We start from the raw sequence: 17,906 nt of genomic DNA on the forward strand, positions 1-17,906 counted from the left end.
CTTGTTTACTTTTTCGTCACTTTGTCGCCCTTGGAAAAGAAAATCAACGAGGCACTTGTTTTAAAAATTTAAATTTATGTCCTTGAATTAACAAATGTGTTTCTTTCAGCCTTTGTGCTGGCATTTCACAATCATATTGAATGTGTTGGCAGACAGGAGGAGGAGATGTGTGCGAAGCTTCTGTGTTCATCACTTTGGACGCTTTGGATGCTGTTGCTTTGAGATTATACCTTGAGGCAAATGTGTTGTGAGAGTAACTCACTGCTGCTCAGTGCTGCTTAAAAACTAGGGCTAGGCGATAATGCAATACAATCATTTATTGGAATAATATGCAAATAAAAGTGTAGATTTACACATTTTAATACAGAATGATGTCATCTACATTGGTGTTGAATGAAGCACGTTCTACTCTTGTTTACAATTCCAAGAAAAGTTGATGCAAAGTATTTTGAGGAAATATCCTTTTTTAATTCTTTCTACAAAACCAATCCTTGAAATATAAACTTCACTTTTTATCCTTATTTTCAGTTGAAGCTCATATGTAAATTATGCATTGATGTTCTTAATAACATGATAAATAATGCAGTCATCTTCATTTATCAGATTTTACACGTGTGTTTACAAAAAGAGGCTTACCATGCGGGTATTTCCTATAGTCTATGTTTTAATTTAACTCTATATCGTGGTTTATATGGCAATGGGAGATATAACATAACCTATATCAGGATAGTAGATTGTGGCAGTATCACCCAGCCATAGTTTTAACCTCATTGAACTTGGATCCATTTTGCTATTGACCTTACTTAATCCCTGACTTGACCAAGAACCTGACATAACTTTTTTTGGCAACCAGGGGACAGCAGGAACAAGTTGAAATAAAAAAACTGAAATAATCTCCCTTTTTTTATAATTTATTGACCAACTTGTTATGAAACCATTGCTTATTCAGCACTATAGACCCCATTTGTACATGAAGATCAAATATGAACTCACTTTATCTCAATGTTTTGCTTTTAACATCTCCTGGAGGACATATCTGGCTCGAGAGCTGCTTTATGCTCCACTTTGTTCACCAGCTAGTCACTAATTGTGTCTCTCTGCTGTTAAGTACGGTGGTTTTTATAGCTGTTTTGCAGAAAACAGCTGAATGTTATGTCTGGAAACTATGAGAGCTGTGAGCTTGCAAAGAGGATAACAATAAAGCTGCTTTTATAACGAGCTAAACACTGAAGTGAAACTCAATTCTAAAGGTCCATAAAGCCAAATGGAGCAGCAGATTTGGTATAGACCACCTGATACATTAATATAGACACCCATTAAAGCCGCCTTTAAACAGGGAGAAATAATCGACTCCAAAGAGGTTATTGGTTGTTTACACCGTATGTTAACATAAGTAAACAAAAGTTAATATTTACACCATAAATGATGTAAACAGTGCAGCTCAGAAACCTAAGAAGAACCTTATCGACTTTAAACATGCCATTTATAGATGAACCATAAAGACCTGCACATGTTTTTAGTACAAAGACTTTAGTGCTGTGACCTTTTCGTTTGGGACAGATGTGTTGATCAACTCATGCTGAGCTGTTGTTTGTTGGTTTACAATCCTTTTGATTCACGCAATGGGGAAGTAACCATCAGTCATTGCCCTTTAAAGAAGCAGACGCCCTGGTTTAAAGAATGATTTGAACATATTGCAAATCTACGGTTTTAATAACAAGGGGCTCACTGAGGAATCATGCTGGTGTTTCAGGATGAGGAACAGAGCTGCTGCTGCTGCCCTTTAAAAGAGAGCAGAGAAGGACTCATCCTGAAATAGCTGGATGGATGCAAACCTGTGCTGTAATACTCTGCGCTGAACACAAATTCCACCAGCCTCGCTGTGTGGTCATTAAAGATTCTAATCTAATCTAATCTAACCTGACCGTGTTGACAAAGAGATCAACAACCCTAAACCCCTCCGAGATCCCCAGTTATAATTATCAGAGGAAGGTGTATAATGGAACAACGTTTTTATAACATTCAACATGTATTCTGTAGCAGCCTGTGTATCATGGGTTGAATGAGCTAATCCTTAAGCAGCCAAACATGTATTGTAGTTCTTTATTACAGCATCCTTAAAAATAAAACTCTTGCAATTGTGAAGTGTTTATTCCAACAGCATTTTGTAACTTCAAACTAAGTAAAGCATGAACCCACTAGGGTTAATATATTCGTGGCAGCTTTTCTTTCATTCTCATCTCCACTCTACAATTCAGTTGGGAGCTCCTCTTTGTAAAGGTCTCACATACTGAGCACTCTGGCTTCCACCTTAGAGAATTACTCTAATTATATTTAACGACAGTGGGTCAGCATTGAGATTCATACCCCTCACAAAATCCCATCATTCACCGGACTCTCCCTTGCTGTTAAATACAACTCGTTGAAACACCAGCAGCATTTTAGCTTAACCAAAGACGGGCTTGCCTTCATTTCACGGAATCGTGTCAAGGTCACAACGTGTCCTTGAGGATCCATTTTCTATATGGGGTAGGAGCGTGGGCCGCAGCCTAATGCTGCTGTTTGAGTAACGTTATGTAATGAGCTTCCTCTGCTCCCCTGTGGACTTAATGTCATTACTGAAATACATTACCTGGACCCCCCCCCCTCCCCCACCTCTCTCTCCTCCCCTCAGCCGTGTGCTTATAAATTGATTAATGGACACTTTTCTATGAGGACACCACTGCTGACCACCTCATGCTACTTCTTTAAATATTAAAGTGTACAGTGAAGGCAGGATCACTCCCATGACTGCATGGTCTAAGACAGGGGTGTCCAAATTACGGCCCGGGGGCCAAATGCGGCCCGTGGACCATTTTGAATCAGCCCTCAGTAAATTCAAAAAGTATAATTGAATATGGCCCACAAATACAACTTGTGCTTATCTTATATTGTACTTCTTAAATATAAATGTTAAATGTCTTACCACTGCTACGCTGACGACACCCAATTAATTCTGTCCTTTCCCCGCTCAGAGACCCAGGTCGTTGCACGCATCTCTGCTTGTCTAGCTGACATCTCTCAGTGGATGTCTGCTCATCACCTCAAGCTCAACCTTGACAAGACTGAGCTGCTCTTCCTCCCGGGAAAAGATTGTCCCACTCTTGACCTAACAATCAACATCGGCACCTCAGTGGTTTCCCCGACTCAGACTGCAAGGAATCTGGGTGTGACCCTAGATAACAACCTGTCCTTCACTGCAAACATCGCTGCTACAACCCGTTGCTGCAGATACACGCTTTACAACATCAGGAAGATACGTCCCCAGCTGACTCAGAAAGCGACTCAGGTTCTGGTCCAGGCTCTCGTCATCTCACGCCTAGACTACTGCAACTCCCTCCTGGCTGGTCTACCTGCATGTGCCATCCGACCTCTGCAGCTCATCCAGAATGCAGCGGCTCGTCTGGTCTTCAACCTTCCTAAATTCTCCCACACCACTCCGCTCCTCCGCTCCCTTCACTGGCTTCCGGTAACTGCTAGAATCCACTTCAAGACACTGGTACTTGCTTACCATGCTGCGAATGGATCTGGCCCTTCCTACATCCAGGACATGGTTAAACCGTACACCCCAGCGCGTGCACTACGCTCTGCATCAGCCAAACGACTCGTTGCACCCTCGCTGCGAGGGGGACCCAAGTTCCCATCGGCGAAAACACGTGGGTTTGCTGTCCTGGCTCCAAGATGGTGGAATGAGCTCCCCATTGACATCAGGACAGCAGATAGCTTGCACATCTTCCGGCGCAAACTGAAAACTCATCTCTTTCGACTCCACTTCGAGCGATAGAATTATTAACAAAGCACTTATATACTAATAAAGGGCTGGCTTACCTAAAGCCAGTTGAGTAGCACTTGAAATGTTTGGCTCTATGAAACCTGATGTACTTATATGATTCTGTTTTCTTCAAGGTTGTGTCTTCCTGGTCGAATGTACTTATTGTAAGTCGCTTTGGATAAAAGCGTCAGCTAAATGCAATGTAATGTAATGTAATGTAAAAATGTATTACACAGTAGTATTCATGTGTTAATAAGAACACTTTTCACATAAATTCAGTCAATTCAAGTTGGAAACATTTTCTGACACATCTTAGTTGATAAGAAAAAAGCCCAATAACTTATTTACATAACAAGCTTGAAATACACCCTTCCTCTTTCTCCTTATTATAATCAATCTGAGGCTTCTGTTTTAAGGGATGAGCTGCCAACACTCACAAGCATCATTGACCTACATTTGATTGATTTTGCTAACTTATAACTGAACTTATGAGGCAATATACCTCAAGTGAGGGGCCCAGCCCCTTCGTATATTTTTCTGTATGTGGCTCTCGGTGAAAAAAGTGTGGACACCCCTGGTCTAAGGCATTCGGTGGTAGTAAAGTAATACCTGGTTGCCGTGTTGTAAACACATTTAATCTACTACAAATGTGAGGTACTTTTAATTTTGTGTTTCCATTGTATGATAATTCATAAAATAAAATATTACGCTTTTTACTTCATAGGTTACTAGCTACTTACAGATGAATTGTATTGATGAACAAATATAAAGCAACTAATGAATTATCATATATAATTGTAGATTATTTTACCTTATTTTACAAAAATAAATGTAATTTATTAAAGTTAGCTCCACCTTTACCAGCTGCAACATTACAATAATGTCCACTATAATGGATCAATAATTATATTATATAACATAATAAGTATACATTATAACAACATTTTCCATTCTGCATAATGACAACTTTTAGTTTTGGTACTTTAATATATCTTTGGGGCGGTGTAGGGACTTGGCTGGGGAACCGAAGGGTCTCCAGTTTGAGGCCAAATCGGACCAAAAGTACAGAGTTGGACTGGTATTCAGAGTGGTGCCAGTTCACCTCCTGTGCACTGCTGAGGTGTCCTTGAGCAAGGCACCAACCCCCAAACTGCTCCCCAGCACCAGAACACTAGCCCTTTGTATTGGTCATTTTGTGCATGTGTGTGTATCTGGGCCTGTGTAATTGCTAAATAAGTCAAAAACAGAATTTCTCCTCTGGGATCTTAAGCTTATACATAGTTCTTATATAATATTAAAGTATTGATGCTAATACTTTTGTATTTTACTCACACATAAAAAAAAAGAATGCAGTAGTTTTACTTACAATATTGTGGTATTCTTACTTTTACCTTTTTAAATGATCTGATTACCTTTTTCTAAGGTATGAAAATAGCTTGAGTATGCAGCAACCACAGTAATTATCTCATTATGTCATGTAGTTTACAATTACTGACCTATACAAATGTAGCTCTTGAAAAGATCGGCCTGCTGGTTTACTCCACTACTTAACCACTCTTACTCACACCATTGAGAGCCTGGAGGAAAGGTGACTCGTGGAGGAAAGGTGTGATGCTATATGTCATCAGGGGGTGATTACCTGCCACAGGGCTTCCTCAGGCTGGGGTGGTAATATGTTAGCAGCCCTGGTGCCATGACATTAACAGGGCAGCCACCGCTGTAGTCCTCCTTAGCCCAGTCCTGTACAGCAGAAAAGTTCAATGACGTTAACATTGTACCATTTGTACATGACATGACATGACATGTCACTTGTTAGACGCTTTTATCCAAAGCGACTTACATACTCAATGCTGTGGGCAATCCCCACAGGAGCAATTTGGGGTGAAGTGTCTTGCCCAGGGACACAACGGCATGCTGACTGCAGTGGGGTTTGAACCGGTGACCCCCTGACCCGAACACCAACGCACAACCCACTGCACCACACGCCTCCCCATTTCACAACACGGCACAAAGGCAGGGCTTGTTGAAACTCACTGTTCAAATCTAATTTGTTATTATAAGATAGCACAGCTCATGAAAACACACCATATTCCAGGGCCTCTGTTAGACACGACTGACATCTGTCCCCCTCCAAACGCCTTGTGATTCGTTATCTTTAGTAAGATGTCAGTACAATTATATAGTGTGTAAAATAGCCATTATTGTATTTCATCCACGGCTTATTTGAATACTTCTGATTTATCATTTTGGACATTTCAGAGGTTGTAAATTCTCACTATCAAACCGATACATTTTCAGATTTACCGACATTGAAATCAACAGAATACTGTTTAGTTTCTCCTCATTTATTTTGTTGTATTTTCACTCTACCTACCAGATTCCTTTATTTTTTTGGTGTCTCTCTCACAGACACACTAGTAAAACATATATTGCAATACATGTACTCTACTGTAAGTTGAATATGTTTTATTTTTCTATGTATATGACTAAGGAGAAGTCATATGCAGTCATCAACGGACAGAAAGAAATCTGGTAAATGTATATTTAGCTGTGAACAACAAACATCCCTGTGTCTCTGCACATTATCCCATACATGTATTTGTCCAAGTTGATTCTAAAACTGTAGCCTGCTTACTAAAAATTAAATGAGTACATTTTGACTCGACAACACACATGCTTTTCTTCTAACGTGGAGATACACACGAGTGGAATGAAGCCTTTTACCTGCCGGACAAGTTGGTAGGCAAATATATGCTAAACCCAGAGGAGCGGCTTGTCACTGCAATGACAAAAGTGGGTACACCTTAAAGGTCAGACAATGGTAAAGTGACTCTGTGGACCTTAACATGGTTATGAAACTGTAATAATGATGCCTCTGTATGACCTACATAAGGAATGTAGACATCAGTGAGGAAAGTGGCTATTTCTGAATTTGCTTATTTGGTTGAATACGCCAAAAACTCCTTCGGCTCAGATTCCAACCTGCTGCTTGGATTTAACTCTAATTCATTATTACTGTACTAGTTGGAGAAATCAATTGGCGTCAGTGATTGCTTATTTATGTAAGGCAAGGCAAGTTTATTTATACAGCACCTTTCAACACAAGGCAATTCAAAGTGCAAGACATTAAGAGCATTAAGAAACATATTATAAAATGGCATTTAAAAAGACTCATTTAAAAGCAAAACTATTCCTCTTTTTTACAAATGCACATTAGTTAAGTTTACCTTGTCTTTCTAGACAATATAATGTATGCTCAAGTAATGTCGGAGAACATTGCATGCCCCAGAGTACCAAATCAAATGCATCCAGTCTACTTTTACAGTCTCACACTTTAGTTGGCAGCACAACACACACCGGCTGCATCATGTAGCATTGAATATAACGTGTACTACTGTAGTACACACGATGTTGCTCTGAGAAACCCAGAGCTCCTCATATGGAAATAACTACAGCATGATACACAACATGAATTAAAATGATGTTTGTGACTTCTCAGATATGTACTTAATTATAAATAGTTGAACGAGTACAAACCTAATTATTATGAAATATTAAGACACTCACTTTGAATAACGTTAAATCAGGCCACTTGTGTCCCTCAACACTATACTGTCAATTCTACCGGGGGTTACTTTTCTCTTCGCAAAGCTCTGAGTGGTTCTTATTGCATTCTTCAAATGAAGGTTCCTGTTGAATCTCTTCTAAGTGGAATCGTGATGTCTCCCTCAACATCCGTGCCTAATTTCCTCAGGGCAATTTGCCTTTCAGCGATGAAGTGTCCGGGGACTGAAATCATATGTCTACATGACTAATGTGCTGTTTCAGAGTCTACCAATGTGTGCACGGCATCATTTAATGGGCCAAAGTAGCACTTCTGTACACTGAAGTGTGTGTGGCGCAACATGAATATATATGTTCTTTTCACACGAGTTCTGCTTCTCTATCGCAGATTTGCCACGCCAACTTTTTAGTCATTTGGTATTCTATTTGTTTTATTATTTGGCATAAACAGTTTAATGAGCCTCCACTTTTGGGAGGTTGCTGTGCTACTAGCAGGAAAGTAGATCTATTGTTTGTTTCCCACACTGTGCTCCTTATGGGATGCTGCAGCAAAGTCACCTTTTTGTTGTTTGTCTCTAAGGCTTTGCCTTCACAACCGTCGTAGGACATAAATTGCCTTCTGTTGTGTCCCTGAGCAATTCCCAAATATACGATTTTTGAACCCATGCTACCTTACTATCAAAAAGATTTAGGATGGCAACGTCATTTATAATCTGGTGTACCTAGTTGTGGTAATAACCATTTTTGACATTTCAATGGAGCCTTTGTTGTGTATGGATCTTGTTTAAAACCTTGGTGCGCCACATGTAGATGAAGGTGGATTAAAGCTTTGCATTGCGGCATTTAAAAATGAGAAGCAATAGTTTTGTGATTAACTCAGGTCTGTGCTAGGGATGCTACCAATATCTCGGCATCAAGACTATGCCAACATTTGGTGATGGTACTTTACATTATAGTACATTATAATGCATTAAATCTCCATCTGGTAATAATTAGTACTTGGCAAAGATAAATAACGTTGAATGTAAAGTGAATTAATTTAAGTTTTGGATGAGACAATTGAATAAATACAGTTGTTTAAAAGGTTAATTTTATACTGCAATATAATATGGATATTATAAAGGAATTATGACCCTATGAATTATTCAACTTCCTAATGCTGGCTCTCAGTAGCTTTCAATACATAATTAAAGTTGGGTTTATTTTTGTTTTTGGTTCGCTAAGTATACATAACACTACACTTAAGGTCTATAAATACTCGGACAGGTTTTCAATCTTTTGCTACACAAAATAGCTTTCCCATTTTAAGAATGCAGAAAGTCGTGAATTATAATTCTGCCTCAAACTTAAATAGCATTATTCTTTTTTTATGTTGGACATCTCTCACTGAACTACTTCCTTTCTCTTCATAGTGGAAGAAAGATGCGGCTTCTGTATTTGACAAGACTGGAAAGCACCTAATATATTGCAAAATTAATGTTGCTTGTAAAACTTAGTTATTGGCGGGACACTTAAAGAAATACAGTTGTTTTGGAGGATTTGTTTTCATAACAATATAAAATGAAGGATTTATTTTTACAACAATATAAAATGGATATGAGGGAGGGAATTATGACCCTATGAATGATTTAAATGCCTAACACTGGCTCCAAGCTGCTTCTAATACAGAATTAAAAATATATATTTTCTCATTTACTTTTTTTTTTCTTCCCAACTTATTTGCCAAGTATAGATAAAACTACACTAATGAGCTATAAATACTCGGACATATAAACAAACAAAATAGCCAAAATGTCCCTCCCGTCTGGAATGCAGGAAAGAAACGACAATTACGTCATCTGTCACTTACTTTCTCTTCGTAGTGGATGAAAAACCTGGCCTCAGGTCCCAGGTATTTGACAAGGCTGGAAAGTACGGCTTCTCTCCTCTCGCCACTCTGCAAACAGAAGGACATGCACGTGCATTTACACTCATCACTGTAACAGCAGGCTGCAAAAAATATGAATGCATATTTAAAGTAATCCAGCTGGACAAAGCAAGCAGCAGGCCATTTGAATAACTCAGGCGCTGTCAGCACCTGCTCCTGGTCGGATTAGTTCACATTGTGAGTTATGTACACAGCAGCTGAGAGTCCTGAGGATCAAAGGGACGGATCACCATGAAACATGCTGACAGATGTTGCAAAACTGTCTCACATTCCTCATCTGCATGTCACTTTACCTTTGCTCTCAGCATACCCTTGGACAATAATTCATAGCTCAAACTCTCTTAATGCACTCTCTGCAGAAGAACATACGGTGAAATCAAGCATGGAGCCAAATTGCTTCCAATTAGAAATGTATAAATAAGGAACTAAATGTTATTTTGCTTCAGCACTGTTTTGCCATCTGCAAATCCTTATAAATTACTTTTGAGAAGAGGCTCTTTAACAAGTGGCTGCACCTGTGCAAATCAAAACGTCAGCCCTAACCATAAGACACTCCTATGAAAGCCAAATAAGGGAAACAAATCATAATTACAATGACATACAGCTAGATCTTCCTAAAAAGCTAAATCCTTGTATAACTGACACACTGATGTCCATTTGGCTCACACAAATGGACACTATAAACCTTTATTTAGCAGTGACGCAACAAGCAGAGGTTAGTTATTTAGCACTGTGTGGAACAGCAGGGCGATGACTACCCTTGAGCTATGTAGCATGTCAGGCTAATGACTGAAATACCAAAACAACAGTAACTGAGATATATCTTTCCGGGTAAGGGGAAAGTACTGAAGCCAAGTTAAAATGTTAAAAGCAAGGAGAGGGGGGGCGAGACATGCATGCACCTCGCGGGAGCGCGCACAGCGTAAAGCAAAAACTCCCAGACATTTCAATGATTTGTACGGCAAAGTACGGTTTGGAAACTATCATCCCTAATATTTACCCATCTAATGTTTTCTTCAGTCTTGAATAGATGCTCTGCTGTTTTTGCATAACATGTTCATGATGCTGCCTGTGAACCTTTTTTTGACATCATTTTAGAAAATGCACATTATGTTCCCTTTTTGTCCACACAACAGGTTAACCAGGCTTAACCCTTAACATGCATGAACAAGGATTTAAGCTCTATTTGATGGTAGAGATCGAGATGCAAAAATAAGTAGATCTTTGTGTTCATATATAAATGTAGAGTTCATTTATATTTGAACACATAGATGTACCATACAACGTATGTTTAATGAGTCTACCAGACATTAGATAGTTACGTTTTGAAAACCATAATTTTACATTTTTGATTTACAGAGGGCCCAAATATAAGTGAGTCATGTAAACAATTACACAATGTCATTGGAGATTGATGATTAGCATTAATATATGATAACATTAAAAGCTATAGGGGATCGATTTCCTTTCATTCTAATGTTGGACGAGCACTACATCTGGGACTTTTCTTGGCTTTTAGTGTTTTTATATTTTAATGCAGCTTCTACAATTAGCCTGACTTGTAACATTACAGCAGTTTGGTTTGACGATTGAAGTTCCTCATTAGCATCACAATCGAGTCCCATTGATTCAGAATTACTTTATTAGTCCCACAGTGGGGCCATTTACAACGTTACAGCAAAAGTGGCACACAGAAGGCTTGTAATAATAATTTTTAAAAAGCAGACATTAGTAATAAGACAAGTAAGTAGGCTACACAACCATGGCTAAAATAGATTTGTAGTAGCAATTCAACTGAGTGACATAATGGCAATTACGCTCTCCTTTCTCTCAGTGGATCACTTTTCCTTCACTTTCCTTTTTTCTGAGTAAAGGAAAACCCAATTCTGGATCCTTGTTGTTGTTTAACGTGAAATACTCTGCACAGCAGCTTTAGATATGAAGAAACGATATTCTTCCCCTCAGGAGATTATTAGTTTTCTCCTGAAAGTGAGCAGCGTCTTCATCGTGTGTGACATAGCGCTTATCTAATCTATAACTCTGTTGGATAACCCATAATCCTAGCCTTCCTGCCTTTCATTTTGTGCGACCAGTTTCTATCCTTTATCGACGTAAATATAAGAACACCAATAATCGGAAAAAACGTTATCCTAATTTCTGTGGGATGGATTAACATGACATTTATAATGAATCACAATGGGAATTCAAACCAATGGCACAGCTGTGATTAGAAATGTTGTTTACATTATAGATAAGTACTAATGAGTGTATACTAATGAGTGTATCTGCTTGCCACATTGATAAGACATTACCTCCTTGGAGCTCCATTGTGAAGCCTGCTGGCCGGCAATGAAGCCCACCAAGGCAGCATTACCGCTGGGGCTGGTGGCGTCAAAAGTGACACAGAATGGACACTCGGTGGAGGATCCTGCCACTATTTCCCCTGAAGAAGCCTTCTCCCTCCAAAAAGCCTTTAAAGAAAAAGAGGATGTGTCACACTGTCGGAGCAGAGCACATGAGTGACTGACGCCGCCACGGACAGCACAACATCACACACACACAACACACACACCACACACACACACACACACACACACCACACACACACACACACACACACACACACACACACACCACACACACACACACACACACACACACACACACACACACACACACACACACACACACACACACACACCACACACACACACACATCACACACACACACACACACACTACACACACACACACAACACTACACCAACACACACACACACACACACACACACACACACACACACACACACACACCACACACACACACACACACACTACACACACACACACACACACACACACACACACACACACACACACACACACACACACACACACACACACACACACACACACACACACACACACACACACACACACACAAAAAAAAAATACTTTTATACTAATAAAGGACTGGCTTACCTAAAGCCAGTGGAGTAGCACTTGAATTGTTTGGCTCTATGAAACCTGATGTACTTATATGATTCTGTTTTCTTCAAGGTTGTGTCTTCCTGGTCGAATGTACTTATTGTAAGTCGCTTTGGATAAAAGCGTCAGCTAAATGCAATGTAATGTAAAAAAGACGGAGGCGCATCACTTCCGTGTTTTAAGCAGGTTTTAAATTCCTGCTATGAACCATGCAATTTCTTATTTATTTTACGTGTGTTAAGTATGGGGAACGATTATGTTAAGAGGTGGTTAACCTGTTTATGTTTGCGTCGGATTTTTATGTTGAAATGTGGTTTGGAGTTTAATTGTTGTCACCCGTTGACGATAAGCCTGGTGGGAGGGGCTATGGGTTAAGGGACGGGGTTGGCCCTGGAAGGGGAACTCGGGGGTTGCATCTAGAGACTCTGCACCGTGCTCTGATGCTGTTGCTTTGTTTTATGAACGGGGACAACAGAGAAACATATTCTTCATGACCAAAGTTGGAATTGAAATAAAAAAGGAAAGTGAAACGTATGCTCATCACCCTCTCCCTCCGGTCTACATTAATACAAAAAATGATCCCAGTATGATTGTATGAACTATGAAAATATCTTAAAATCAATACAAATGTATTTATTATAAACGTTAGTCTTTAACACCTATCACTATGTACATCACCATTCAAACATCTTTTAAAAGTTGAACAAACTCCAGACAGCTCAGTAAAGACTGTGAAATGTTGACTTTATTTGATCATTTCAGTAAAAATTAACGTTCATATTTCTCTTTGATTATAATACTGATGAACGTTCAAAACAAAGAACTTTGGCAACTTACCACATACGTTTTAAAAAGCTTAATAAGCACCGTAACTTTCATGATGTAATTTCTAGGTCATAATCGGTTGTGTCCGTGAACGGCCCGACTGTTGTGTGACGGCAAATGCTGCGGCTGCAAGGCATTGTGGGGCAGTATTTTCTCCTCTCCTTTCGGTTAGGGAGGTCCAGTGGTTCCTAAGCTAAAGGAGGTTATAAAGGAAGTTTGAAACCTCCTTTCCTTTCATTCTAGAGAATTCGAACGGCACTTATCATGGCTGCCACTAAGGGACTTCCGGGTCATTTCACTCCGTTAGGAAGGTTCCTAAGCTAAATGGACTATTCGACTGCAGCCGGGGAATGTTGCAGAGAAGGCAACAGCTGGGACGTGTTCAAGAGATCGTTGCAGAGAAGGCAACAGCTGAACACGTTTACTCTCCGGGAGTGATGGACGGTCTGATTTGGACGTTTTTTTTGTTTGTTTAAGTTTTGGTGGTTCGCTATTTATTTAATTTGCTGCTAAAAATAAAGTTTTGGAGCTTAACCCAACCGACTAGGCCAGTGTTTTTGAACGGAGAAATAGAGCCCCGTCACACACACCATTAACCTTTATCAACAATAGCAGCAGCACATAACCCAATCCGAAAAAAATACTTGCACATAAGCTACATGTGTTCCATGTCTTTCAGTGCTGACATTTGCATGGAGTGATTGAACAGCTGTATAGAAAGCTAAATGGAGCCACTCAAGTACCACATTCAACAGCTTTCACAACTGGACCCATTACCTATACCTGCAAAACACATTTCACTCAATTGATATGCCCGCTATGACATGGGCAAAACTGCCTGAATACTGTACATTGTACAGTATTCAAAATACTCTTGACATAGACCTTTATTATACATACAAATGTGAGTGCAAAGCTTTCTGCCAGCTAACCAATCAGAACAGACTGGGCTCTGGTTTCAGACCGAGTGTGAAAAGAGGTGCTGCAGCCAAGACAATAATGACAAATAAAGACCTTTTTTAAATATCAAAGCATAAAAACATACAATTATGAGCCTAAAAATTGTCCATTACACAATTCACTTTTCGGTGTTACATTTTATTACCCGGCTCAGTTTTGTCTATCGTAGATGGGGCCATTCACCATTATAACTGAATATAAACCCCCAATGCTTGTACCTAAACAGTGAGTGTGAAGGAGCATCCTACAAACTGAATTATGTGCAGTCATAAGCAACAGAGGCAGTATTGAACGCTGTGCACCGTGTTGAAGAAAAAAGAAACAAAATCACAGCATCAGATTGTTCTGTGTGAGGCAAGGATGCCATTTACAAAATAAACTGTGTACTATTCATCTAAGCTATACCGTATACAAAACAAAGTATAAAAACAGAAGTATGTATATTCTGGTATGAGTTGTTTATGAAAGGCAACAATCATGTATACTAAGTGTTTTGTATTTTGTTGGCATAGTTTATAAGAACACATTTAATGTGTGCAGAATTTCAAATGTCATTCTTAAATGTTGAGACAATTCTACAGTACTTCCTAGGTTGGCACAAGACCTATGAATTTATAATGTATAACACATGTCTCCCTCATTAAGTATTTAGCTCTCTTGCACGCGGTTTGTAACCTGCTGGCAACCTTTCTGCCTACCGTAACATGTGACTGTAAAGAACGTTAAACTAAGGCAGGGACACTTCCACATTTCTTATTCACACATGCATTCTTTACGTGCTTGGCTGTTACAATACAAAGATAATTACAATGACAACCTTTGTTTCACTCCTCCTAACCTGTGTGTTTCTTTTGAGTTCATTGTGAGTATGGAACCTCTGATTGTGTCAGGGTTTGAGTTTTTGTGTGTCTAGTTTTGGGGTTATTTTGCTGTTCTGTCCTCCCTGTCGTTAGTTTCCCTGGTGTGTCTAATTGTCTGATTGTGTTCACCTGTTGCCCTTGTGTTTCTCCTTCCCTGCCCGGCTGTTTCTCGTCTCGTGATTACCCCTCCCTGTTTTGTTTAGCCTTTATCTAACCAGGTGAAAGCCCCTTGAGATCAAAAGATCTCTTTTTCAAGGGTGACCTGCAGGACATTTAGTCTTCCTGTGTTCAGTGTTGGTTCATTATTTGTCGTTCATGTCTCCCTTCATGTTGGTCACAGTCCCTTTTTGTTTGGATGCTACCTCGTGCCTTGTACCTGTTCATGGATTCTTGTTTTTTCGGCTTTTGTGAATAAAGCTCGCCTTTTGTTCCATTTTGAAACCTGCTTCCCTCCTCATTCTGCATTTGGGTCCTATTGTTCCCCAACCCTGACAGATTGTTACATTGTTTTTATTTTAAAGGGGCCCTATTACATATTCTCGTCCTCTACTGTGACATGTTTATTTTTCTCATACTGCCTGTGCTGCAGAGCCTCTTTTCACCCTCTGTCTGAAATGAGATCCCAGTCTGCTCTGATTGGTTAGCTGGCCAGCCCTGTTGCTTACAGATGTCCCACCCCTTTTAAAATCTACTGACTCTTCATTCATCTTGTCTACTCATTAGTTAGAAGACGAGGCTGAAAACAAATGTGAATGTCATTTGCACTATGCTTGCACTTTCCAAAGTAGGGCTTTTAAAATAATGAAGCCACAACATTTTTGCAATATCATTTTATTCTATAATGAAAAAAACTGGCAAACACACTCTACATCAAAACTAACACTACACCCTTTTTATTTAATTCAAGCTATTTCTTTATAGCCACACCAATCCACTCTGTGTACAGCACATCAGTCCTAAGAGCTCAGAGAGGATCATTTGAGTAATCAGCAAGCTTGAAGTATGAGGCACATTTCCAGCCTACTTTACACCTCAAGATGAAGGAGGAGGGGCACTTTCTTGCAGAACAGGTGCACATCATTCTGGACTTCTTGCTGTGTTTTCCCGCCTTTCTGTGAGTGTTTACCATAGGTGTATACGCCGCCCTGATTCGGTCTACCTGCATCCTGCTGCCCTTGTGTTTTTTACCCAACCCTTTTCAGCTGTGACTTGTCAATGTGAGTAGACCTGTGTTTCTTGTTTAGTTTTGCTACTTTGCCTTTGAGATTTACTACCTTCATATTTGACCTCTTGTTTGTATTGGCTTTACTAAAAACGAGCCCTATTATGCTTTTTGGAGTTGTTTCCTTCCTGTGGTGTGTTAAATAGCCTTTTTGCTCATGCAAATGGTCTGCAAAGTGCAAAGGCTAAATCCCAAAGTTCACAGCACATGGTGGCATCACTGTAAAACACTAGCGCTCCGACACATTGTACATGATTTGCTAAGGAGCAGACTGGGCTCTGGTTTCAGACAGAGGGTGACAAGAGGTGCTGCAGTATGAGGAAAATAACAGTAGAGGCTCTTTAATTAAAGCTCACTTAAGTAATATATATCTGCCTCCCTTTTTGTCTCCTAGTTTTGAGTCCTACTGCCTTCCTCACCCGTTACTGTGTTGGATAGTATCTCTTCTGTCTGAACGACCTCCCTCAGCTGTATTTGCAACATGTTGTTGAAGAAGGCATGGACAGTACACCTGCTGCCATCGTTAGCCTTTGCAGTCACACCATGCACACACAGGCTCCTTCAGGATATACAATTTGCTGATGTTGGGTCTTTTACATCCACAAGCTCCATATGATTCTGAGATACAGCTGCTGTAGGCGTTAGCCCTGACAAATGACCTAACATTGGGGAGCGTCGGCAGAGGTAAACGAAGTGACAGATGTGATGCCCACCCTGAGGCTGCCTTCAAGGACTTGCATCCTGTGAGGGACAAGCTGTGTGCTTCTGGGATTGGCCTCCACCGTGGAGAAGATAATCCAAGGCAGGAATGCAGACTCGACTCTTTAGGCTGAAGCGATGTGGCTAGCGTTCTGCTCACTCAGCTCACTGTTCACTTGTATTATATCTCCTTCTAGAGAGGTGCCTGCCGCCATCTGCTATCAAAGTGTTTCAGGGATTTCCCGTGGTCATGGGTTTTTAGTGAGAGGTTGGTTTTTAGCCGCTCTCCTCTTACAGGGAGTGAGAGAGCCATGTCCTACGCTCACTCTTCCTTTTGTGGGCATTGCTGTTGGTTCATGATATCCTTTAAACAGAAGCTTTGTCTATGCATTATGCATATACCTCTCAAGCTGTTTCCAATCTAAACAAAGAGGCTGCTAGCTTTAATCTCAGCTAAAAGGATGAGCCAATTGCATGCCATTTAAACTATAGTAGGGACTAAGTGATAGAACGCTCGAAGCTTCATTTCAAAGAGTTTATTTTCTACATGATGTCATAGTCTTAATTAAAGATGAGACCATTCAAATCTGGATTCATCTCATTGAAGGACATTTTTAAACACCTGCAACCCCAACATATTGTGATGAACAAACATAGAAATAGGTGATAGTTATGCCCCTCACGAAAATGTTATTTCAAATGAAAGTTTTGTTAGTGTTTGGTGGAGAGCAAATAAGAGCCTGGGAGATTCTAAAAATGTTAAACCTTTTATCACTGGATGATGGTTTGTCTGGTTCAAATCACACAAGGAGATTCTGACTTTAAGTGGGGGCTCAATCTTAGACATTTACATTTTTTTCTTATAGCCTTTACAAATAACAAAACGGATAGGGTGCTAAATAATAACCAAAATGCTCAGAACATAAGTTTATAAACAGACACATCACATCATCCCATGTTGCATTTCATTATTGCCACAAGTTATATAAATAATTTGTTTCCTGTAGAAACTGAGTCTCCTGTTCTTCCATGTGAGACCTGCTTCCAGTC

At 39.9% G+C, this 17,906-nt stretch overlaps 1 protein-coding gene across 1 annotated transcript in view; it reads right to left on the reverse strand.

Moving 5' to 3' along the window:
* si:ch211-127i16.2 (probable flavin-containing monoamine oxidase A) overlaps positions 1-17,906 on the reverse strand; it is a 65,304-nt gene that overhangs the window by 4,924 nt on the left and 42,474 nt on the right. The window contains exons 9-11 of the mRNA XM_034229495.1: positions 11,615-11,773; positions 9,225-9,311; positions 5,451-5,551 (exon numbers count right to left, since the gene is read on the reverse strand). Of these exons, the coding sequence (XP_034085386.1) occupies positions 5,451-5,551; positions 9,225-9,311; positions 11,615-11,773 (347 nt within the window). The remainder of the gene's footprint in view (positions 1-5,450; positions 5,552-9,224; positions 9,312-11,614; positions 11,774-17,906) is intronic.

This window comes from Gymnodraco acuticeps, unplaced genomic scaffold (genome assembly GCF_902827175.1).
Source record: "Gymnodraco acuticeps unplaced genomic scaffold, fGymAcu1.1, whole genome shotgun sequence".
In the NCBI taxonomy this organism is placed as follows: domain Eukaryota; kingdom Metazoa; phylum Chordata; class Actinopteri; order Perciformes; family Bathydraconidae; genus Gymnodraco; species Gymnodraco acuticeps.